The sequence below is a fragment of the Marmota marmota genome, unplaced genomic scaffold, assembly GCF_001458135.2.
Source record: "Marmota marmota marmota unplaced genomic scaffold, marMar, whole genome shotgun sequence".
NCBI classification, from domain to species: Eukaryota; Metazoa; Chordata; class Mammalia; order Rodentia; family Sciuridae; genus Marmota; species Marmota marmota.
Window position 1 is genome coordinate 34,753,640 of NW_025999977.1, and position 25,066 is coordinate 34,778,705.

General features: G+C 37.1%; 1 protein-coding gene across 2 annotated transcripts; it reads left to right on the forward strand.

Moving 5' to 3' along the window:
* The first annotated feature begins 3,710 nt into the window (after positions 1-3,710).
* Fam98a (family with sequence similarity 98 member A) lies at positions 3,711-18,099 on the forward strand. 2 transcript variants are annotated; one of them, XM_015479776.2, is made up of 8 exons: positions 3,711-3,913; positions 7,661-7,809; positions 10,017-10,151; positions 13,640-13,824; positions 14,957-15,037; positions 15,589-15,705; positions 16,002-16,169; positions 16,272-18,099. In XM_015479776.2, the coding sequence occupies exons 1-8, from the start codon at positions 3,861-3,863 to the stop codon at positions 16,950-16,952; spliced, it is 1,569 nt and encodes a 522-aa protein (XP_015335262.1). In that variant the 5' UTR covers positions 3,711-3,860; the 3' UTR covers positions 16,953-18,099. The 2 variants fall into 2 exon arrangements, with proteins under 2 accessions (XP_015335262.1, XP_048660524.1); XM_048804567.1 differs by lacking the exons at positions 3,711-3,913; positions 7,661-7,809; positions 13,640-13,824.
* The last annotated feature ends 6,967 nt before the right edge of the window (positions 18,100-25,066 follow it).

Genomic DNA, 25,066 nt, shown 5'->3' on the forward strand with positions numbered 1-25,066 from the left:
GCTTAAGTTGATAGGATGTGTTATATTTCTCAGTAAATAACCTCTTATCTGCAGGAGAAATTCAGGTCCAATGCTGAGAAAAACAAGTTACCCTGAAGGGGGAAACTTCTGTGATCCTTACACAGACCAGATCCCGGAACTCAGGGAGATGAGGGTTTCTCCCCCTAACCATAAAATCTGTAAAAACAGGTTCCAATGAGAACCTCTTAGCAGAGGTCAAAGTAACCCAGAGCTGTCATGCATGGTGGGGACTTGAAAGTTTGATGTCATCCTGCTGTCAGCCCAAAGTCAAGAGGAGGACTTGTGTGGGGCTCTCTGGAAACTTCCCTGGAACCCCCAATAAAACCGGTGAGCAGCAGGGTCACAGCATCCTACTCCTTTATAAGAGGACCCACTCTCTTCCTTTGAGAATATTCCCTTTTCTCATTTCCTATCTCTTCTAATAAAATTATGCCTGACACTCTGCAAGACATGGTTTGAATTCTTTCTGGCATAATTGTAAGAATCAGGATTTGAAAAGGGGGTCTCCATGCAGCCTCAGTTTCACGGCAGGACTCTGCCCTGTTAAGTTCTTGCTGCACTTTTTGGAAAAGATTTGATAGTCTCAAGCACCATTGTTACCATTAACATGTTTGTAAAATTCATACCTAGTAAACAGTTTAGTATAGTTATGTTTGTATAAAGGTTTTATCTATTAAAATTACACTGCAGATTGTTTCATGAATACTTTTTCAAATTATAAAAGTGCAGTGATGTTTGAAGTCTGTGAGGGTGTGTATCTTGTTTCTAATAAGATAATTTGTCTTTGCTTTATTTTATTAGGTAGTTACATGTCAGTGTTTAAAACATGCTATGTGGTATAGTAGATGTAAAATGAATTATTTTAAAGGGGGTAAATATAGAGGCATGAAAGAACAAGGTGTATTGGTGGGCTAAACAAATGTCACTAGAAAAGGCAGAGGAGAAAGGAGGAGATGCCTATGAGAGGGTAGGAGAAGTGATCGGCATAGTTAAGTAAAAGATTAAAAGGGACTGGAGATCTCAAATGCTGGGTGTACATACATGGGCTATATTGTGTGTGCTAGGATCTAGAAGCCAAAAGGAACTGGTAGATTCACGTTATATCTGGAAAGGTCCACCTACTCAACAAAAGTTAATCTTTGCCTTTATGGCAGCAAGGACCTAGTGGTATCACGTTATCTAAAAAAAAAAAGGCCAGAAATCCAGATTTTTTTTTAGAAAAAAAATCTCCAAACTTTCAAATGTTGACTCAAAATTATTTATATTATTAGTCAAACCAAACAAAATACAACTCTTGGTCTGAATGAATGCTAGTCTATCTTGATAAAGACGAATAAATTTTTATTACCTGCAAATTAAACCAGTGTCTTATTTGGTTTATTTTGTGCCTGATTCACAGGTTGGCAAAACATGAAAACTAGGCTGAAGCCTTGCTGGGAGAACAAGAAGTCAATCAAGTTTGGAAATTTTATTCTATGATCTTATTTTCTCCATCTTGGAAGATCACTCTAAAGCAAACCCACTAAAAATGGAAGTGGCTATTCTTCCAAATAGTGTTTAAGAAAGAACATTTTTAAGTTTTAGATGACTGTTCAATAAACTTTCAATAAAATGCAAAAGATTCCTAGCAGTTCTATGGAAATGGTGACAATTTTGAAAAAGTAGTATTTAAAAGCTTTTTTTATTGCACAAAAGGCCTTTATAGAATTATTTAAATAATATCTATAAAAATCTCATTTCAGCAACTTTCTATTTAAGCTTACAGTTTGAACTAGAAAGAGAAGACTAAAAAATTGAAGAAAGTCATCAGTTTTTAATTCACTAATATTGTGTTACAGCTTATATCAAAAAGTGAGTCAACAGCCTTTCACAGTGGCTCAAGTCTGCAATCCCAGTGATTTGGGAGGCTGAGGCAGGAGGATTGTAAGTTTGAGGCCAGCTTTAGCAATTTAGTGAGACACCCCCCCCCCTTCTCAAAATAAGAAGGGCTAGACTATGTTACTCAGTGGTACAGGGCCCCTGGGTTCCACCACCAATACTGAAAAAAAAATTTTTTTTAGTTAAGCCAAGCTCACCTATACTATCAGCTACCTGGGAGGCTGAGAGAGAACAATTGTGAGTTTGATGCCAGTGTGGGCAGCATAGCAAGAACTCTTGTCTTAAAAAAAAAAAAAAAAAAAAACTTTTTCTCAAAATTGATATTTTATTAAGCTGTACTTTTTGTTTAGCACTTTTAATAACAACTCTACAATACGAATTTCTATTTTTGTGAAAATTCTATTTCCATTTTTATTGTAATCATATTGTAATTATAAACAATATATATGTACATTATATACAAACTTAAATTTTCCTATCTTTTTACTTCTTGCTTCTAGATCCTTACTTGATTTTATTTTATTTATTTATTTATTTATTTTTGAGGGACTGGGGATTGAATCCAAGACCTTGCACATACTAGGCAAGCACTCTACCACTTGAGCTCCATTCCTAGTCCAATCCTGTTTTTAATAGTCAAATAAGAAATAAGGATTTAGATATGTCTCAGTCTCAAAATCCAGTTCCTACTTACAGGCCTTAAGATTTTTGACAGACAATTAAGGCTCATTTACAAAATGTAAGTTAACAGCCTTGTGAGGACTGCATCGTGTGGGTCAAGGGAGTAAATAAGTTAAGCACACAGTTGGTACATAATAACCTTCTACTACTTCAGATGATGCAAAATAAGGAACAAAAAATATGCTACTAAAGATATACTACTTCAATGTTAAGATATTTTGAGAACTACAAAATAAAATCTGGTACAATTTGGAAACTCTTTAAAAGGCTACACAATACAATGGTGTGCCACTGTATCATTAAATGTAATTTTCTACATATGTCGTTACTTTGAAAACATTTTTTCTCATTTTTCAATAACTTGAAGTACATTAAAAAAAAAAAAAAAAAACATCGTTACACTCAGGCAAAACAATGTCAAAAGCCATGACATTGCAGCTAAAAAGTTCATTCACTGCCTAAATTGCAAGTTGTTAAATATATTTTATTATTTAATATGGAGCTAATCCCCTTTGCCCCCTTATAATAGGATGCTTAGTGTCTGGAAAAGGCTCAAGAAGACAGGTAAAGAATCCACAGGAGGATACAACTTTCTGATTACATTCTGTGAGAGGAAAGCTGGCTTCTCTCTAATCCTGGAATTCACCAACCCCAGACAAGGAAATCAAATAGCATGTATTCTGTCCATGTCGGTTCTTGGCCCGTCTGCCACTGTCCTGGGCAATCAGTCGAGAATGCACAAGTTTTCTCTTTCTCTCTAACCCACAGTTAAAACTGGAACACGCCAGCATGCTGCGGAGCTCTACTAGGTTTTACTCCCGGGTTTGCAGACTGGGATCCACTGCCAACACCCCACCGAGTCCCGAGATCCACCCCCGACAAGCCCCACCCCCGACAACCCCCACCTTCAAGCCCCGCCCCCTCCCGCCTCGCCCAAGATATGCATATGTGTACAAGGAGGATTTAGAGCGTTCCCCCTCGCCAGGTCCCCAGGCCCATCTGCCACGCAGCCAGTCCCTCCTGCCCTTCTTGGGGCGGCCGACTTCACCATTTAGTAGTACGCATGTGCAGACCCGTGCAGCCCAGCAAGCCTTTAGCGAGTGGGGGTGGGGCGGCAGGCCGGTCCCAGCCGCCTGCGCACGCTCGGGACATGCGCAGTACAGAGGCTGAGGCGCCAGCTGTCGATTTGGAAGTTCCGGGGAGAGAGCGCATGCGCGAGTGTACGCGTTGCCGGCGAAGAGGGGAGCCTGACGACTCGGAAATTTGAATACCACAGTAGCATGGAGTGTGACCTCATGGAGACTGACATCTTAGAGTCGTTGGAAGACCTAGGGTAAGACTGCCAGGGCACGGGTCTCTCAAACCCCACACTGCTGACCCCCCGAGAACTCCTTCTGCGCCCCAGTCGGAGACACCTGCCTCTCCATGCCTCACCCCGTGGCTCCTGCTGTCGCTTCTCTGTGGCCCCGGGACCCCCAATGCCACGTCCACTGCCTTCCCTGCCGGCTCGGGCCCTCCAGCCCCAACACCCCTAGTCTTGCCCCGGAGCTCCCCGTAGCCGAGTTGCCCGCAGCGTTTGTCAGTCATGCGTGTCATTGTCTGGGCTTTGGTTCTCGCCACCCCCATTCCCCGAGCTTCTCTGCTTGCTCCCATCCTTCTGCACTACCCCCACTCTAGAGGTTGCCAAAGTTGATTGTTTTCCTACTTGTTCTCCAAATTTCCTGCCCCCGCGTTGAGCCTCTGTTTCTACCACACCCCACTTCTCTCAAAAAAAAAAAAAAAATCTGCTTTGCCCAGTCATCCTCTGCATGCACCTAGGCTTCGCTAAGGCACATGTTGGGCGCTGCATGCGTCCCTCTAGCCTGCTCAGCTGTGCACCTAACCTATCACCACTTCTCTGGGAACAACTGACAGTTTCCTCTGACTCTGACACTGCCCTCTTGAGCCCCTTTAGCCTACGATCATCTTCAGCCACCAAGAACCGGCATATTTGTTTGCATTTTCTCTCTCCCTCTCTTAACAGTTACCCAATCATAATTCATCATATCTAGGAGCTTGGAAGTAGGGCTTCTTATCACACTGGGTCACCCAGATCAATTTACTCTATTAAATTTGAGAACTTGGAACCTCTTGGGCTAAATATGGTTCCAGAAACAAATTGTATGATTCAGTATTTGCTTACAGGTACTATATCAAAAAAAAAAAAAAAAGAAGAAGAAGAAGAAGAAAATTAAAAAGTACAGATTTAGCTAGTTGTGTTTATTAGTAACTAGTCCTTTGTCACAACATTCCTTATGACCTTTCCAGGACGTGGAAACCCTTAAGAGAAACCTTTCTTTAGGAAAACATCCTTAAGGATGTGTTTGCTGTTTTAGTAGAAATCTTTAGGAAAGGCAGCAGTGGTACTTATCTTTCTTTGTCAAAGTGAATTACCATTGTTCTTTTCTTTGAAACTTGATCTAAATGTTCATGAATGTTCCAGGCTTTAGGGGCTTATTTCTTTCATTAGGGCATAAATGACACTTAAGGTTTAAGTGTTGAAGGAGTGGAATGAGAGGAGACAGATTGGCCTTCTTTAAATGTAATCCTTCCATATGAATAAAAGGTCACTTCACAGTTGGCCATGGATGCAGTTTCTTCTCCTTATTATTCTTTTACCTATGTTTTTTTAAACTATGTTTTGTTTTCCTCTTGGGTACTATGAAAGTAATTATTACTATAATAATTGTAGTCAAGTAAATCATTAGGTTGTAATATAAATCAAGGAATTTTTATAAATTTTAACGTAATTTGGTGACTCAAATGTTAAAATACATGCTTAATTGATTGACACGTCCTTTTATTCAGTGAAAAGTGTTAGAGGTGAATGACTATCTTTTTATCTCTTAACTTGGCACACAGTAGAAATTCAGTAACTACTTGTTGAATAAGTTAATAAAGTCTAAATATGAAACTCAAGAAGGAATTTCTAGGCCCAGTCTCTTCTTTCCAGTGTCTACTAACGTGTGATTTTTTTTTTCTGTTTACATTCTAGACTATGTATAATTTCAGTAGTCTTTTTATTTTTTTTTAATTTTTATTTATTTATTTATTTTTGTATTTTAGATGGACAGACAGATGCCTTTCTTTTTTTTTTTTTTTTGGGTGGTGCTAAGATTGAATCCAGTGCCTCACATGTGCTAGGCAAGCACTCTGCCAATGAGCTACTGCCGTAGCCCCAATAATCTTTTTTTTTAATCTTTTTTTGTACTAAGCATTAAACCCAGGGATACATCACTGATCTACATCCCCAGGACTCCCTGACCCCCTTTTTTTTGAGACAGGTTCTTACTAAAATTATTGTGGCTGGCTTCGGACTTAGAATCCTCCTGCCTCAGCCTTCTGAGTCACTAGGATTATAGGCATGGGTCACCACTCTTGGCATCTCTTTTTTTAACAGTATTGGGAATTGAACCCAGGAGTACTCTATCTCTGAGCTATACCCCTAGATCTCTTTTTAAAATTTTATTTTGAGACAGAGTCTCCCTGAGTTCCCATGCTAGTCTCTTATATATATTCCTCCTGCCTGAGCCACTCCAATAGCTGGGATTACAGACATATGCCAGCATTCCTGGCTATAATCTCAATTTTATGTAAGCTTGCATGTTTGCTTTGCTTGCATTTTTTGTGAACACTGGGGATCAAATCCAGAGCCTTGCACATGTGAAGAAACTACTACCACTGAGCTATACCCTCCCCTCCCCACCTTTTTAAAAATTATTTTTTATTTTGACACAGTTTCTTTAAGTTGTCCCTATTGGACTCAAACTTGCCATCCTCCTGCCTCAGCCTCCCTAGTGGTTGGGATTACAGGCATATGCCACCACATCCTGCTTCCCATTCTATTTCTTTTGTAAATGTAATCATATTTTAAAGGGATCAAGAAGTTTAATTTCTTTAACATATCAATACCGCTAATTCTCACATTATGTTAAGCATATATAATGTCATGTTTAATAATAATGTTTTAATCAGTATTTCATTTAAATAAATATAAAACAATCTGAACATATGTATTTAAGATTATTTTGAATAGCAAAACCTTAAATTCTAGAATAAGGTAATGGGTGTTTATTATTGTCATGAATGTTTGAACATTTTATAAATTTTTATGATTGCTTTGGGATTACTTACAGAAGATTAGGATTCATACGTACTGATTCAACTGACTAACAGTTATTAAAGTAATCTTGATATTTTTCTGGTACTACTAGTATGTTTTACTTTTTTTTTGGACTAGAGATTGAACCCCAGCATTGCTTTACCCTAAGCCACATCTTCAGTCCTTTTTATTTTTTATTTTGAGACAGGGTCTCTTTCTAACTTGCTTAGGGCCTCACTTATAATTTATTCATTTTTATGGTGATAGAGATTGAACCTAGGGGTGCTCTGCCACTAAGCTACATCACTAGCCCATTTTATTTTTTAAGACAGTATCATTAAGTTCCTGCAAACCTGCAAACATCCTGCCTTAGATTCCAAATAGCTGGAATTACAGGCACATGCCACCTAACCTGGCTGTCTTACTAACCTTAACTGCCATTAAGTATAGAAAAAGAAAGTAAATGTTTAATTAGAAAGTTTTTTGGGGGGGAAGGGGGGTTGAAAGAAGTCACTAAAAACCTAACCTAATTGATTTCTGGAAAAAACTCTAGCATAGATAACTTAAAAGCTTTATTTCTGAAATAGTGCCAGTATAATTAGCTATCACTTGTTAATTGGTTTTAATATTTCATAACAGTAAGGAAGTAAACCTAAAATAAGAGCTTTCAGTAAATGTACAAAAGTTGACATAATTTAATATCAGATGTGGTTCTGTTAAATATTCACATATATTCTGAAGAATGTAAGTACAGTTACCTTTTGGCTTATTTTTAAAATGGTTCAGCAAGTTCTGTTTTGTTTACATTTGCAAGTTTAGAAATTGGTCATAATAATTTACCCTTATTGCTTAATTATATAAATAATACATAGACTATTTTACCCGTAGTCTCCTAGGGGGGCTTTATATTCTTCTGAAGTGTAATTCCTTTTTCACCAGTTACAAGGGCCCATTGTTGGATGATGGCGCACTGTCTCAAGCAGTCTCTGCTGGAGCCAGTTCCCCCGAGTTTACTAAACTCTGTGCTTGGCTGGTATCTGAATTAAGAGTGCTCTGTAAACTAGAGGAAAATGTTCAAGCAACTAACAGTAAGTAAACATTTATTTAGAGGTGTAAAGTATAAACATAAAATTGTATTGTCAGTTAACATTATTGATACTAAAGCTTAAATTTCATGTTTTTTTGTAAATGTAAAGAATGTTTTGTTAAAGAACCAATATACTTTTTTTCCTCCATAGGTTTTTTAGAGATAAGGTGATTCAGAAGTTTAAAAAACAGAATGTAGTCATGTAACTTTAAAAAAAAATTGTGGAGACTGAAAAGACCCTGTTACTGTAATACAGAAAAACGGATAGTACAAGTATGGAATATATGAACTTTCCATTTTTTTGCATAATATGTATCATGAGATCCTGAATTGGTGGCTAGAACTAGAAATTTTTCCTTTTAGGACTGTTAGATTCCAGAAGCACATTATATCATGTAAAGCAAATGTATTATAATTCTGCTGTGCTATGGAGGAAGGAAACTGCTTAGTCAAAAAACCTTATCGTAAGAATGTATCTTAAATACATCAAGACCAGATCCAGCACCATCAGATTTATAGGGCTGAGAGCTGCTTTATATTCGTCATTTTTGTCATCTCTTGAGCATTAGTTTGTCAACTCTGCAAAAGAGACAAAAACTTGGAACCTGACACTCCACCATCTGGTTCCTTGTTGCCATAAGTAAACCTATAATAGGAGACAAACAAAAATGCCCACCTGTTAACCCCACCCTTAGGAAAAATAATACCCATAATCCCCTTCCCCCCACATAATCCCATTTTGAAGAGTTTACTCACTTGCATGTTAGTGTTTAATGTAGACATGTTAGTTGCATCCACTTCTTGTCTGTGAATATGTGTTTTCTGGGGATTGAGCACAAGGCCTTGGGCTTGAAGCAGGCACTTTACCACTGAGCTTTTCCCCAATTCTAATTATTAAGGAAAGTCAGGTGTAACAATAGCAGAGCTTAGGATCATTGTACTTACAAGTTCTAAGCACTTTACATATCTTAACTCAGGGCAACCCTATGGGGCATGTTTGATTACTCTCATACATTTTAACAAAGAAGCTTAAAGAAGTTTTGTCACATAACCCATTGGAGGCAGAACTAGGACTCAACCTCAGCAGTCAAGTTCAGAGACCCTGTTCTTAGCTACAGTACCTCTTGACCTAACATGTCAAGAAATTGTAAGATTTAAACTTGCAGCCCCTTTATTTAAGTGGCGCATTATATGGAACCCAACACATAAAACAGGTGAGAAAATATAGCTGATCTGCTTGACTTGGAGAGGGGGGTACTTTTAGCACAGGCATTTTCTCCTGGTCCTCCCTAGCTGCCTGTGAAGGACCTCTATGGAACTCCAGGCTGCATAGATGATAGCTAAGAAAACACTGATAATACAGTCTTCCTGTGTTACTACCTCACTTCCCCAGGTGCCTCTAAAGGAGCACTGTAGAACCCAACGTTTATAAATCAGTTTGCAAAACATTGATAATACAATCCTTGGACTGGGGTCAGATAAATTAAAGTTTAATTTTTACCCATCTTTGATACGGAATATGGAACCATCAAAATGATACAGAAGAAAGCAACCCCACCTTTGGCTTACCCAAAGCCTTTTTACTGTTTACCTTTTTTCACATTATGGAAATATGAACTATAAGTTATATTTGCTGCCTTCAAACTTAGTCTAACTGGGAATATTAGGTACAAATGAAATAACTGGAGATTAGTACAGTAATTAAATGCTTCCCTATGTGGTTCACAGGCAGAGCAATAGTACTTAGAGAAAGTTTGTCAAGGAGCAAGACCGCTGGGTTTTTGGATAAGTGGGATTTGCTGGAGGAGAAGAGAGCAGTAGGCTTATCAGTGACAGGAAATAAATGAGGGCTTAATGAGAAGATGACTGGCACCAATAGAGGGATTATTTGAGGAAGTGGTAAGTAGATGATGATAATCGAATGAGCAGGGAAGGGCAAACATGAGTAGCTGTGAAGATTCATTAAAGGCAAACTGAAAAAATTAATTACATGAGGTATACATTAGGAGCCATTAAAGATTGTCATATAAAGGAATAACCTAATGTGCAGTGTAAGAAATTTTCAGTGGTGTAAGAAAGAATAAATTAGAAGGGAAAGGAACTCAAGTTTGGAAAGGCCCATTAAAATTTCAGTTTTTAATATGTAATAGTTATGCTAATAGAAAAACAACAGTATTATTAAATAAGATTATTTTAATTCTTGAAAAGGTCCAAGTGAGGCTGAAGAATTCCAGCTTGAGGTGAGTGGGCTACTAGGGGAGATGAACTGTCCATATCTTTCACTGACCTCTGGGGATGTGACCAAGCGCCTTCTCGTACAGAAGAACTGCCTCCTTTTGCTCAGTAAGTTCATGGCTATTAGAATGTAGTTATTTTTTCTATTTGTTTTTCATGACTAATAAACTGATTTTTTAATTATGTTACAAATATAATTCTACTACTATTTTAAACAAAATGTTCTTAAATTTCCGATTTAGGAGCAGATTGTGGGCAAATGCACTGGTAGCATTATTGACTGTATGATTGATGCTCCTTTATTATTACACCTTTGGTGGTTCTCAGGCTGTTTTGCTTCATCTGATGTGACCAATGGTATGCTGGAATGTTAAAAGAGTGTGTGATTGTTAAATCTTTGCATTCTAGACCAGAAGCACATTTTTAAGTAGACTGGGAAGACAGTGTGGAAATAACAAAGACTTCACTTATTAATTCTTTGAGAAGAGTAAGCATTTACTAGATAGAGTTAATGTAATTATTAAAGTAATTTATCTTATTTATATGTGTTTGTGGTTTGAATTATTTGGAGGGTTTTGATTTATTTGTAAACATTCTGTAATAAACTTGGATAGTTCCTGTACTTATTGATCATTCCAGGAAGTAAGATTTTATAAAAAGTTCTTTCCTTCTATGTTTTTTTATATACTAACAATTGTTTGCCTTTTCACCATGAAACAGAGTAAACAGACTCACAAATTTTATTGCCTTGTGTAAACTTTATAATAAACACAACCAGTAATCTTAACTCAGAATTGTTATATCATTCTAAAACACATTTAAACTAAGCTTTGGTTAATTGATTATTAAGTTCTTGTTATGATAAACACTATTCAAAGGATTTTTTAAGTGTCTCTGAAAAATTATACTTCATATTGCAGTTCTGAAGATTTAAGTTTTTTAAAAAGTTGCTCATAGCCATTATACTTGGGCACTAAGTTATTCCAAAATCCCTTTCTTAACTTCCCCTTGGTCAAGTGATTGCTGCTGGAGGAGGGGGAGTATGCACATAAGGGTAGGTATTGCTTTAGGTATTGATGTTGCTGCATATGGCTCTTAGATTTTCATTCAGTGGTATAATTCCATAACTAGCTCAAAAGCATTGTATTCAGCTGACTCTCTCTGTACATTGTTTACCCTCACCAATAGTATTTGACACTTAGAATATGTTAATATGCAGGAAGGTAACAGCTGTATGGAATACCTAGTAATGACCCTGAATTGCTCAGAGTTTAGCTTTTTAGCATTGATACTTATAAAACCCACTTTAAATGTAAATCTTCATAAAACATTTTTATATCTTCCCCATTTCTTAAGCATATTGCACTGAAATTATTTTGGAATAATTTCTATAATAATAGACTTTATTTTTAATGTGCTATCACCTCAAAAGCTTTTCAAGACTATCCTACTGTTTGTTCCTCAACTAAATGACTAAATCAGCCAAAGGTTACTTGTCTTTTAATTTTTCATACATGCATGCTATTTCCCTCTTTGCCTTTGCCTCCACTGTTTCCCCTTTCTAAAGTGTTCTCAGTTTGTAACCTCTTTCATTCCAGCATTTTTTATACATACTCATTGCTGCTCTGTGCAACTATTTCTCATCTTTCCCCACACATCGGTTGTCACATCTTGATGCTGTAATTCTACTTCCAGCACCCTTGCCTCCCAAATTGAGTCCTTTAGCATATTATATTTTGAGGGGAAGAACAAATAAACTTCAGGAGAACTGTTCATGAAATAGAATAGTCTTGGAGAGGTAGAAAAAGTCACTCATGTGTCAGAATAAGGACTCTGTTTTGAAAAAAAAAAAAAAAGGACTCTGTTTTGGCTATTCTTTGGCCTTTTGTGGTCCTCAGATTGTTTCCTGTGGGTAAGTTAAGTCAAATCACAGTTTCTAATAGAAGAAGAGTTAGTCATCTTTTTTGGGGTGAGACTATGTCTTTATTTTCAACTATATCATAAGTAGAGATACTCTCTAGTTTGTTTTTTGTAATATCTCTAATGCCTTTCCTTTTGAAAACATCAGTCACATTTAAAGTTTTTTTCATGGTAATTATATTGGTGGACTAATTTTGTTAATACATGAACTATGTTGTCCCAAATTTAGAGAGTCTTTTTATTAAATCATGTAGTGTGTGATTTTCTAGAACAAGGGTTGGCAAACTTTTTCTTAAAGAGCCAGGTAGTAAGTATTTCTGGCTGTGCAACCCATGCACTGTCTCTGTAAAAACTATGCAACTCTGCTGTTGGAGCAGGAAAGCAGCCACAGACAATGAGTGTGGCAATCTGCTAGTAAAACCCATAACAATAAGTGTTTATTTTCATAACTGGGTTTTACTGTTTAGATGTTTTAAAACATAAGTGCAGCTTGCTATATGGAACACATTAAGATTTTATCAAATCTATTTAGAATGGCCTTTGCAGAAATTTAGCTGTGTTTATTGTTTTAGAACAGAAGTTGGCAGCTTTTCAGAAATGATTTGCCCAATTATGGTCCCCCTGTGCTCCTAACCTTACACCTTGAGGGTAGTAAATGAGATATTCAAACTGATCAGTGTTTTGTACTTCCCATAGGACTTAAGGGCCTACAAAATGTCTTTTTCTAAAACTACCCTCTTAGAATTATTTCCCTTTGCCACATAACCTGAAAGTCTTAATATTCAAATGATTCTTAACTGTCATTTTATAAAAATTGAAATGTCCTTGGGAAGTTTAAGGGAATGGAATTTAATATTTGGACCTTCAGTTGAATTGCCTGAAACAGACTGTGGCCCTCACTATACCTGGCTAAAAATCAGCACTCAAGGGGATGATATTGACACAAAGGAGATTCTGCCAAAAAGTGATTTGAAGTTTTGTTGTTTGCGGGGAGTGAGGTAAGAAAAGTAGGGGGAAGGGCACCCTGAGGAGGGCAGAGATGGAGGAGGGCTTTCTTCACCAGCCAGATGGTAGCATGAGGATGCTGGAAACATGGAAAGGAACTTTGGGGAGTTGGTACCTTCCCACTTCTCCCGCAAGTTAAACGGTTGGTTTAACAGGCTACCTTATTATTGGGAGACAAGAGAGCAAGATAGATATATCACTGGTGCTCACAAGTGGGGAGAAGTTAAAATACACACTCACGTATATGTTACGTACATACATATGTGTGTGTGTGTGCGCGCACTTTTTTTTAACCGTCACTAAAAATTGGCCACCAATCACTTTCTACAAATTGTTTAACAGATGCCAACCCTTGTTCTGGAGGTTCCTTAATGGTAGAATGCAAGAATCCAAATCTGTAGATGTGATCTCCCTTGATCCTTTGGTTCCAAAGAAGAATTGCTTATTTTTAAATTGACTTTTAAGCATTATATATTGGTGAAATACCTGAATTACATAACCAGTATCTATGTTATGTCATTTACAGGTAAAAATGTTTTTTCTTTCATGTTTTTATCCATTCTTGCAGCTTTAAAAGTTACATATCATTAGGTCTATAGAGTTGTGACTCCAGACTTATGACTATTAACTATAGCTGTATCTCATTTGAAATCTTATTTTGTTTACTTCAGCATACCTCATCTCAGAACTAGAAGCTGCCAGAATGCTCTGTGTGAATGCTCCTCCAAAAAAAGCTCAAGAAGGAGGCGGTAGTGAGGTCTTTCAAGAGTTGAAAGGCATATGTATTGCTCTAGGAATGTCCAAACCTCCAGCCAATATAACTATGTTCCAATTCTTCAGCGGGATTGAAAAAAAAGTAAGACCTTTAGTACCAGATTGTAGTGTATTAAAGGCATAGTCCTACATTTGTTTGAAATGAAACATTAAGTTTATTTCTCTTAATGGGAACCTGATGTTCATATTCTTAAGTAATTGTTACTAAATGAGTTTTGGGTTTTAAATCCTAGATGCCTTAAAGAGAAATTAGTGTTTTAACATTTTACAAAACATATTAGCATGTTTCTTTTTCAAAAAGGAAACTTGACTCCTTGGTTTATGAGCTGACATAAGCTAATATAATGTAAAAATAATTAAGATATAAGTCCTTTTTAAAATTTGTCATTGAACTTTTACACAATTAATTTTTAAGGTCTTTATCATTAAATGATATCACCCTATCCCATTGACTGGACTGAAAAGGATGTTAATATTTGTTTAATCCAGTCACTCTGGGTCTTATATATTTGGGTTGGCCAGATTTTTCTTAAAGGTCCAGGTAGTAAATATTTCTGGCTTTTCAACCCATGCACTGTCTCTGAAAATGATGCAACTCTGCTGTTGCAGCAGGACACAGCCACAGACAATGTAATTAGCAAACTAGATTTATTGACTGCTAATTTAATCTAGTACGTGAAAATGAATTGGACTTGTTTTCATACCACGTCTTGGCAATAGTTATTTTATGTAATTGATTAGGAATAAGCAATTTTAGCAACAACAAAAAAAATGAGTAAAAGAGGATGGTATTTGTTGTAGCAGAATTTTTCCTTATATGCATATCTGCTGGACTCTGAGAATTGGTACATTTGCAGAGTGGAGTAGATCAACACCATGATGCACAGATTTGGCTGAATGCTACAGGGGCGCAGCAGTGTATCTAGTCCATATTTTTCTGTGTTCATTCATTCATTCAGCAAGCGCTCATTGAGGGCACTGTTGTCAGGCACTGTTCTAGGTCCAGTGAAGAATTCATGCTTCTGTAGGCTCATGAGGAGTGGGACAAGTGAGTGTTTCTCATGGGTCTTTACATTTTCGTTTCAAAACATCCTCCTCCTTTGCCTCTGTCAGGAATCTTCTTTTGATGACAAGATATGATGGGATTTGGGAAGATGATGAGGATATGTTTTACTTTCAGATTTTTTGTTCATTTATTTATGTTTTTGTGTCAGTTAAAGGAAACATTAGCAAAAGTTCCACCTAATCATGTGGGAAAGCCTTTACTCAAGAAGCCAATGGGACCAGCCCACTGGGTAAGTAGAGATCCTCGGGTAAACTGTAAGGAACCATCTGTTCCATGACTTTTGTGTGAGCACTTACATTTTGTGCTTTTTAAGTTGTGTTTCCTAATACATGGTTTTCTAGATGAACAGCCTTAGAATCATTTTTGTGAGTCTCAATATTTATTCAGAATAATTCTATGTAAGATTAGAAGTACTTATCTCATAACTTTTAAAATTTTCACAAGCTGAATAAAATAAATTGAAGTTCAGTATAATGCTTATTTCTAATCACCAAATGGATTCAAGCCAAAAACATCATTGGGCAGAGTTTCACATAGTGAATTGTGAGGAGCTAAACAAGAATTTTGTACTTTACACAATCTTTATTATGTTTTGAGGCTTAACATACTTTTTGCCTAGTATTTCAGTAACTATTAATGTATTACCAAGTGGAAAGGACTACATGTGTTAATTACTAGGGATTGCAGTATAAGGGAAACAGATAAAATACAGTGTCTCTTCTTTAGGAACACATGGTCAAGTGCTTTAAATTCTAACTGGTCTTTTTAATTTTACTTCAGGAAAAGATAGAAGCAATTAACCAAGCCATAGCTAATGAATATGAAGTTCGGAGAAAACTGCTAATAAAACGTTTGGATGTCACTGTTCAGTCCTTTGGCTGGTCTGACAGAGCTAAGGTACATATTAAATAATTTAAAAGTATAGTATTTATAGACATGATCCCTAAACATCTAAAGGGAAGGACCCTACCCCACCCCTAGCTGCACTTTCACTCCTACTGTATCAGCAAGTCTGGCAGCTGTACTTACACAGATAAGTCTTGACTAGGTAGGAGCAGTGGTGAGTATGTAACTTTTCCTACCATCTGAAATTTAATAAACATTGTCATCAGATCTTTAACTTACTTAATATGAGTGTTTGTTAAGTTGTTCTGAAAATTGATATTTTTCTTTGAACACTTTTCTTTCTACAGAGTCAGACAGAAAAATTAGCCAAGGTTTATCAGCCGAAGCGTTCAGTCTTATCTCCTAAAAGCACTATTTCTGTTGCTCATCTTTTGGCTGCAAGGCAAGACTTGTCAAAGATTTTAAGGACAAGCAGTGGTTCCATAAGAGAAAAGACTGCCTGTGCCATCAATAAGGTGATTAGAGTACCTTTAATTTTTTAATTTTAATTTTAAGCTAATATATTTAGCTCTATTGATAAAGTGAGATAGGTTAAAAATATCTTTCTTATTCCATAGGTGTTGATGGGCAGGGTACCTGACAGAGGTGGTAGACCCAATGAAATTGAACCTCCACCCCCAGAGATGCCACCGTGGCAGAAAAGGCAAGATGGCCCCCAGCAGCAAGCAGGAGGTCGAGGAGGAGGGAGAGGTGGTTATGAACATTCCTCATACGGTGGACGTGGAGGTCATGAACAAGGAGGAGGGAGAGGTGGACGTGGTGGCTATGACCATGGTGGCCGAGGGGGAGGAAGAGGAAATAAGCATCAAGGAGGCTGGACAGATGGTGGGAGTGGAGGAGGAGGAGGAGGAGGAGGAGGAGGAGGCTACCAAGATGGTGGTTATCGAGATTCAGGTTTCCAGCCAGGTGGCTATCATGGTGGCCACAGTAGTAGTTATCAAGGCGGTGGTTATAGTGGTTTCCAAACATCTTCATACACAGGAAGTGGATACCAGGGTGGTGGATACCAGCAGGACAGTAGATACCAAGATGGTGGGCACCACAGTGATCGAGGTGGTGGTCGTGGTGGGAGAGGTGGTCGTGGAGGCCGGGGTGGTCGTGGAGGCCAGGGAGGTGGGTGGGGAGGAAGGGGGAGCCAGACTTACCACCAAGGGGGTCAGTTTGAACAACACTTCCAGCATGGAGGCTATCAGTATAATCATTCTGGATTTGGACAGGGAAGACATTATACTAGTTGAGGCTACAGAACCTTACATTTTGCTAGAGCTCAAATAATAGAAACTTAGTTTCAGAATCCTGAGTCCAGCATCTATTTTGAATAACGTGAGACCACAGGTGGTGGCAGGCAGATTCCTGCTTGGCATAAACATTGTAGGTCTTCCTTTGATTCTGGTTTTTTTTTTTGTTGTTGTTGTTGTTGTTGTTTTTAATGGACTTACATAATGCTGTTTATTTGAGAAACACATACAACATCTCTCCTTTCTATGAAAAAAAGTTTTTAAAAGGTAATTAAAGTTGCCTTTAATTGACTAGTAGACTAATTCCACAGTCAGAACATGCATACTTTTTTTGAAGAAATTACTTGAATAAAGTAGTTTTCAATATGCAGTTTTGAAAATGAGGATTCACCTAGACTTTTTTAGATTTACTACTAGGAAATTGTCCTCATATTAACAATCCATTTATATGTGTTTTGTGTAAAATATTGTAATGCCTATTTTCCGAGCACAATTCTGCCCCGATTGGCATTTTATTCAGAGAGGTTGTGCCACATTTGCTTCATGATAGACCCATTAGGTCAGTTCCTATTAAATGAGCTCTTCTGCAGATAGCACATTCAGTAGCCTTATTCAGTTGATGGAATACTGTACCATATGCTCAACTCTGAAAACCTTGAACACGGCCAAATTCCATAAAGACTATAAAAGCAAACTAAGTTGTGAACCTATAGTACATTTAGGCATTTAGTTAAGTATAGCAACTCAAACTGACCTGCATCCATCCAAAACAAGTTCCTCGTTCAACCTTGTTTTTACTTGAAGTCTGCTAGAAGAAATAGCAAACCGAAATTTGTTTTATGCACGAGTTAATACCACTGGCTCAGCAGATACAAGTTAGTTTGCTTCGGGCAGGAGACTTTTTTTGTAATGGAAGAAATGCACTACAAAGTAAGGTAGATTTTGCTTAGTGCAGGAGGCCCTTTATTATTGCTGCAGAAAACAAAAGCCTGGCTGAGTTGATGTTTTACATTCTCCTTTACTGAAATCTACACGCCATGATGCTTCTTGCTGGGTTTTTGTATACGTAAACATTGTCAAGCTGTGAAAGAAAATGGCTGGAGGTGTGCTTTGTGTGAAAGGTGAGCAATAAAGTATCTGTATGTTCTCTCTTTGGTTTGAGTTTTATTTTAGCTACTTTTGAATACTAAAAATTCTGGATACTTGGTTCAAGCTTATGATCCAAGGCTTTTGTTCCCAAAGATTCTTGAGTATTTACTTAAAACGTAGTTAAGTAAAAGGTCACACTTATCCTAAAAGCCTAAATAAGTTGAAAAATGATCATTTCTGAATTTACTTTTATAACAATAGGGCTAGAAAAATGCATTACTCAACTCCAGCCACTAGGTGTAGCTGTTGTCACACCTAAGATAAATCAATGTCTCTAATCTTGGGAGTTTTGTTTCTCCATTCTTCCTTAAAAATGGGGGCGGGGGTCTTAAAAGGAAGTGGATTGAAAATACATTTATTAAATGAAAAACCAACTTTTAGAAAAATCATGTCTTACCATTGAAAATGTTCTACTTAACTGCTAAGAACGTCTAATAATTAAAACCATCTTTGAAAGACCTCATTGATCCTTTTGTTAATTTCACCTGCCTGTTTTTCAGCTAACAGATGCCATTCTAAAATGTTCAAAATGTTTCATCATTAAAGTTCTAAGTTCTGTTTTAAACATTGTAAGAGTTGGTCTCCTGATGTTAAATAAATGTTTTGTACATACAGGAATTTCCTATTAGAAATAAAATTGACTGGTTTCATATCTTGAAATTATATTTTAGAATCTGTTCACATGTAGGTTTGCATTTGCTTTAATCAGTTTTATAGCCTGACTCCACAATATACACATTGTACTCATTCTTTTGACAAATGTAATAATTACTAGATTGCTTTTTCAAACATGAGCATGTATAAAAACAAATGATAGATTTCTCCATGTTGGCTCTGATATTTAAATCCTCATTTTCTACTTCAAACTAGACATTTGTCTCTACCTTAAAAATCATACAAGAATTGAGTTTCTCCTTTTCACCATAGATTTAACTTCTCTAGAAACGGGATATTGTATACCACCAATTAGACTGATTATGGTACAGTTCTTAGGTTTTGTATGGAAGATATCTTTAATCTTACATTCTTAAACTTCTAGTAAATAGTGATTTATTAGAGTGGGGCATATGGGAATTTCTTGGAGAATTAAGGAAAATTTTAGGAGGGAATATTTCACACAAATATCTTAAAATATCTCTTAAACAATACTTTTTGTTAATGCTTTTGTTTCCTCCTGCTACTTGAAACCAGAACAGAATGTCGGTATTTTCTTGAGAATTTTTACAGTTGTTTGACTTATCATTTTCATTTCTTGTTCTAGATCCAAACTAACCTAGTATCCAACTGTGCCATACACGGAATAGAATTAAATAAATTCTTGCTGAAGAAAAGCACTTGCAATCATTTCTGTGTACACTTAACTGATTACCAGTGTCCAAATCTCCTGTATTCTTATACTTGAAATTGTTTTAGGTAGTACCCATTCTATATTTCTGGATACTTTGTCTACTTGTATTACATCCTTTTTAGAAATAGGTTTTATTAATCATCTCTTCTTAAGTAATTTGGATGATAGTTATGGTATGTGATTCATTATTTTTTGTTTTGTTTTGAACAGGGGGCCATTGACTTTACCTAATCAGAAAAATACATCCATCATTGGGTATACAGTGATGGATGAGACTTCTGTTTCCCTGCTTTTATTTCTTTCATTGCTCACTTGCATGATTGTAACTAGAACTGTTCTTTCTGTTGTTCGTTGCTGCATTTGTACATTTGTATACATTCATGTGTACCTAGAATGCAAATCACTGATTGAAACAGGTATGCATGTCAGGGTTAGAACTTCTTTTCCACCTTGCATACTTTTCAATCATCTGCACATTTTGTTCTTGGTAAAGACGTTGATTTTTAAACATAACCGATGGTGTGAGAACTCCCATGATAAATCACTGACTGCCCACCAAATGTAAATGGTGGTGGGAAAAATCAGAGGAAAAAAATAACATGTTTTCTAGGAATTTGGGGAGAAATCTTGGATAAGGAAAATCTTTAAATGATCAGTGTTTGTTAAATTGACATAATTTCTTCAAGAAGAAAAAAAGGCCTACAGTTCAGTTAAGTGAGTGCTGAGTTGAGGATGTCATTAAATAGTAAAGCACCTGTTTAGTGTGCATAAGGCTCTGAGTTCCATCTCCAGCACTGCAAAAGGTTTTAAAAATAAAAAACCAATATTAAGTGCCTGCCGTAATTCAGCACTGTGTTAGGCTGAGGTACAAAGATAAGTTAGAAAGTCCCTGCCCTATGAAATGTCTAATGACAGAGCCAGAAACAGATAATTGCAGCATAATGAACACTGAAAGGCCAGGGTACAGAATACCATAGTGTTTAAGACCACTCATTTGGGGATGAAATTGACAAAAGTTGGGTCCATTAATAGAGGGCTCTATGTGCCTTCCTTAGTACTTGGATTTATTTTTTGTACAGTAGCATACACACCAACAACAACAAAAAGGATGGGATGTTCAGATTTGGAGCCCATATAAATTATAGGCTAAAATGCAGAATAAATTCATGGAGAGGAGGCCCAAAATTGGGATAATAAATAATGAAGCTTAACTAAGGAAGTAATAGAGATGGGGAAAAGGCAGATTTGTCAAGCTGGAGTGGAAATTTTGCAATTTGGGGGCTGGGGATGTGGCTCAAGCGGTAGCGCGCTCACCTGGCATGTGTGCGGCCCGGGTTCGATCCTCAGCACCACATACAAAGATGTTGTGTCCGCCGAAAACTAAACAATAAATATTAAAAATTCTCTCCCTCTCTCTCTCTCTCTTTTTAAAAAAAAGAAATTTTGCAATTTGTTAAGTGAGAACAAGAAATTTAATATGACACCTGTTTTTTATTGTTTTGTAATTGAATGGAGAACGCCATTAATTTTAATCAGAATTAGGAAACGGGAGAAAGGGATGGGGGTGGTATTTTCAGTTTGAAATTACCATAAAATGCCTAGACATAGAGGTTTGGGACTTACCCAAACAGGAATCCAAGGATTTTTGCCTTGGAACATTTAAGCAAAACCATGATTCCTTATTTAATCACCCAGGTGTGGGGAAAAGCAGAGGATCAAGGATGGAGTCTTGGGAAACAGTCATTTAAGGTACAGAGTAAGAGGAAAACTATGGGAGGCTTGGTTTAATAGTAAAAGTAGTTATTTATTAAAAGTGTTAAGTTTGGCCTAAACCAGTCTTTGTACTTGGGTGATAAAGTTTGGCCCAAAGCAGCCCCCTCAACATAAGGAACACACCCTGGCTGATGTATAAACAAATTGCAACCTAAAAGTATACCCTTGTCATCAAGTCACAGGCAAGTGTCCTCTACAGCCAATGGAGTTGTTTCTTTTTGCCATTTATCTGGCTGTAGATGTACCTGGAAATTGTGAAGCCGGGAGGGCGCCTGGTTCTAGAAGCCTTGTTCAAGTAAACTGTTAAAAGCTTTTCTTTTTAACAAGAGCAGCATGAACACTACTCTTAACATCCATTTCACATGTAAAGAGGGCACAGCCAGGATGGTTGAGTAGACTAGCCCACATCCATATAGCTTTTAAGCAGGGGAGTCAGATTGAAACCGAATGCCGTCACACTCCAGAGTTCAGTAAGGAACAATTCCAGGTGCTACCCAGAGATTCAACAAGCTAGAGCTGAAAGGTAGCCATTACAGCCTGTGACCTTTTCACAAGCAGTTTCAGAATAAAGACAGGACAGGAGGCTAGGGAAAGAATGAGAAAGGAGAGAGTAAACTGAGAATAGATCCAGAGCGTCACCGAAAAGGGAAAGACAGTAAAATAACAGCGTAAAATTTAATGGAATGAAGTGATATACTCGGAAAGATCACGGAACACCTGGGGAATTTTCAAGGAAATGTAATTGAAGATCTCGAAGAACCCAAAAGTATTTATTGCAGAATTTTTAGGAAATTCAAAGGAAATGTGCTTAGCACTCACTGTCTTTTTTTTAAATTTTGTTGGTTCATATTAAAAATATAGAATAGTAGGGGTTTCATTGTGGCATATTTGTATATACTTAAAAATAATTTCATTTCCCAGTACCTCCACTCCATCCCTTCTCCCTCGTGTGGATTTCTTTCCTCTTCCCTAAGATCTCCCTTCTGTTCTCATGGTGTCCTTCCCTTGACCCTTTTTCCCTTCCTCTATCTTCCATATATGAGTCTCCCTATGACACTTCTCTGAGTCCGACTCATTTCATTCAAAATTATGGTCTCCATCTATTCTTTATGGGGCATTTACAAAAATGTTGAAGTCAGTCAGATTTTCTTTGAGAAATGTATGAAAGGTACTACTCAGAACATGATAGGTTTATTCTGTTATACATAGTTTCTGACACTTATGGAGCCCTTAGCCAACATCATCTCTAATGTCTCATGTTTTTCTGCTTCACAATTGTTTCTTACTAGAAACCAGTTCATGTGGTATATGGAAGACGACTGATAAAAAAAAAAAAAACTATATACTGCAGAGACTCTTGCTTCATTCTGATTCTTGATTATCAGAAATTAGTGGAAAAAAAAGTTTAGTGAAGCAAGCAGAAGGTAAAATTTCAACCTAAAAGGATGAGTGAGGGCTACCTTATAATTTGTTTTACAGGATGGTGAAATATGATAGTTCAAAGTTTTTGGTGCCTCTCTCTGATAATTTACTGGTTACTGAGTTTTTTAAGTACTTACTATGGAAGGAAGAGTAATAGAATGCATGTTTTCTCTATTGGCACTTACTCTGTAACAAACTAGGGCAATGAAATGTAAACCCTTAGTAAAATTTGAGAACAGTGCATATATGCATCAAGTATTTGTCTAGCCCTTCAATTAATGCATTCAGGCAATTGATCTGAATCCAGAACTCTGGTGCACTAGCTATGTGACCTTCAGCATGCTATTTAACCTCGCTAAACCTTAATCTTCCAATCTGTAAAATTCTTAGAGGCTCTTTGAGAATTAAGTGTGATAATTGATGTTAACATTCCCACCACAGTATACAGCAGAATATGCACTCACTGCTGAGCCATTATCATCAGTACAGAGGTATCAGTACTCAGGAATTCCCTAGACAGAATCTTAGGGAGATTACCTCATTACCTCTCCTGGTTCAAGTTTGGAACAAATATTCCAACACACAGCGCACTCAGTTCCCCTTCTTACAACTTCAAAACAGCCCAAAGTATTTCCAAGGTCCACATACAGAATTTATGGTGGGCAATATGTTATGCATTCTTATGCTTTTTCTAGTTGTTTTAAAATCTTTTCCCATAGTATTGAATTTGCAACTTGTAGAATCAGTAGTTTTGTAACTGCATTGTCAAGAACAAAGGGAGTAAGTTGAAGATTGAGGGATTTATTGCTTATTGACCCATGTTACAGAATTTTTTTTATCTCTTTAGAACATTCCCTCTAGCTGGGCACCTTTTTTGTTTTTTGTTGGCTTATTTGTTTGTTATCTGAAATAGAATAGGGCTAAGGATATAAATCACTTGGGACAGTACTTGTTAGCACATTCAAGGCCCTGGGTTCCATCCCCAGCACTTGAAAAAAGTACAGGAAGAAGGTAGAATTATACCAATAATTTAGCTTTGCTGCTTATGAAAAGCCATAGCAAGGGACATGCGGCTTGTATGGATTACCTAAAGCAATGGAATCAGTTTCCAGATCCTTGTGTTCCACCAGTACCCTCTCCCAAAACTTGCAGAAAACAACTTTTCCCCTTTTACAAAAGGCCCAGATGTATCCCACATCTTCCTCTTATGAATTGTGCCTCAAAGTATAAAACCATCCAAGTACCAAGGAAACAATCAAAATCAAAATAATTGGTTTTAGGGTAGCCTCTAAAAGCATTCTTCAAAGCATTCTAGCCTTTTAAATCCTTTTATACCTATTTCCTTTGGCCTGTCTAGGGATATTCTGAGTCCAAAGTAATCAAAACAGGGTGTTTAGGTATGCGGGTTGTTTTAAACATAACTAGAATGTTTAATGAAAAACAAATCTGTCAAGATACTGGATAAAACTTACACACAAACTGCTAAACAATTTCTTTTACACTCAAAAGAGGTCTTAATGCAAGAAATCAGTTAAAATCTTTATGTTGTTAGACCATGTTATGAAATATGTATTCTAATCACAGTTAATGCTCATTTCAACTTATAGAAATAAAATTATTTAAATTTATGTTGAGATATTATAAATTCAAAAATGTGCAGGTGGGGACTGAGGCTGAGACTCAGCGGTAGTGCACTTGCCTGGCATGTGTGAGGCACTGGGTTTGATTCTCAGCACCATGTATGAATAAATAAAGGTCTACCAACAACTAAAAAAAATATTTTAAAAAAATGTGCAGATGGACAGAATGGCTTGAAGACTCCTAGTCTGACAAATGTCCATATGCTCCATATGCATATCTGTGGAATACTTAATTACTAATGTACTACCTAGACAAGCAGATTATAATAGACTCTGCATATTGTTTAGCATGCTAAGCCCCTTCTTGGGAATACAGCCTCTACCGCTTGTGCCACAAAAACCCACCTTCGAAGTCATTTTGGATACAGAAAAAACAAGAATGATAGATGTTTTTGAAAAATCAAGTTTCTGTCTCAATTCTTCTTTTTTTTTTTTTAGAGTGTTATGCCACACTTAAAAATTTATTTATTTTTTTTTATTTTTAATTTTTTATTGTGGGTTGTTCAAAACATTACAAATTTCTTGACATATCGTATTCCACACTTTGATTCAAGTGGGTTATGAACTCCCACCTTCACCCCATACACAGATTGCAGAATCACATCAGTTACACATCCATTGATTTACATATTGCCATACTAGTGTCTGTTGTGCTCCGCTGCCTTTCCCATCCTCCCCCCTCCCCCCTCCCCACCTCTACCCTCCCCTCCCCTCCTCTCTCTCTACCCCCTCCACTGTATAACCCTGAGGGGGTAGAGAGAGAGGAGGGGAGGGGAGGGGAG

What these genes read in the sequence shown, in the direction of transcription:
- Fam98a (XM_015479776.2), top strand. Translation starts at nt 3,861, where the DNA reads ATGGAGTGTGACCTCATGGAGACTGACATCTTAGAGTCGTTGGAAGAC. An exon ending in TCAGCGGGATTGAAAAAAAA is followed by an intron (nt 13,825 to 14,956) that starts GTAAGACCTTTA and finishes TTTTTGTGTCAG; the next exon opens with TTAAAGGAAACATTAGCAAA. An exon ending in CAATGGGACCAGCCCACTGG is followed by an intron (nt 15,038 to 15,588) that starts GTAAGTAGAGAT and finishes ATTTTACTTCAG; the next exon opens with GAAAAGATAGAAGCAATTAA.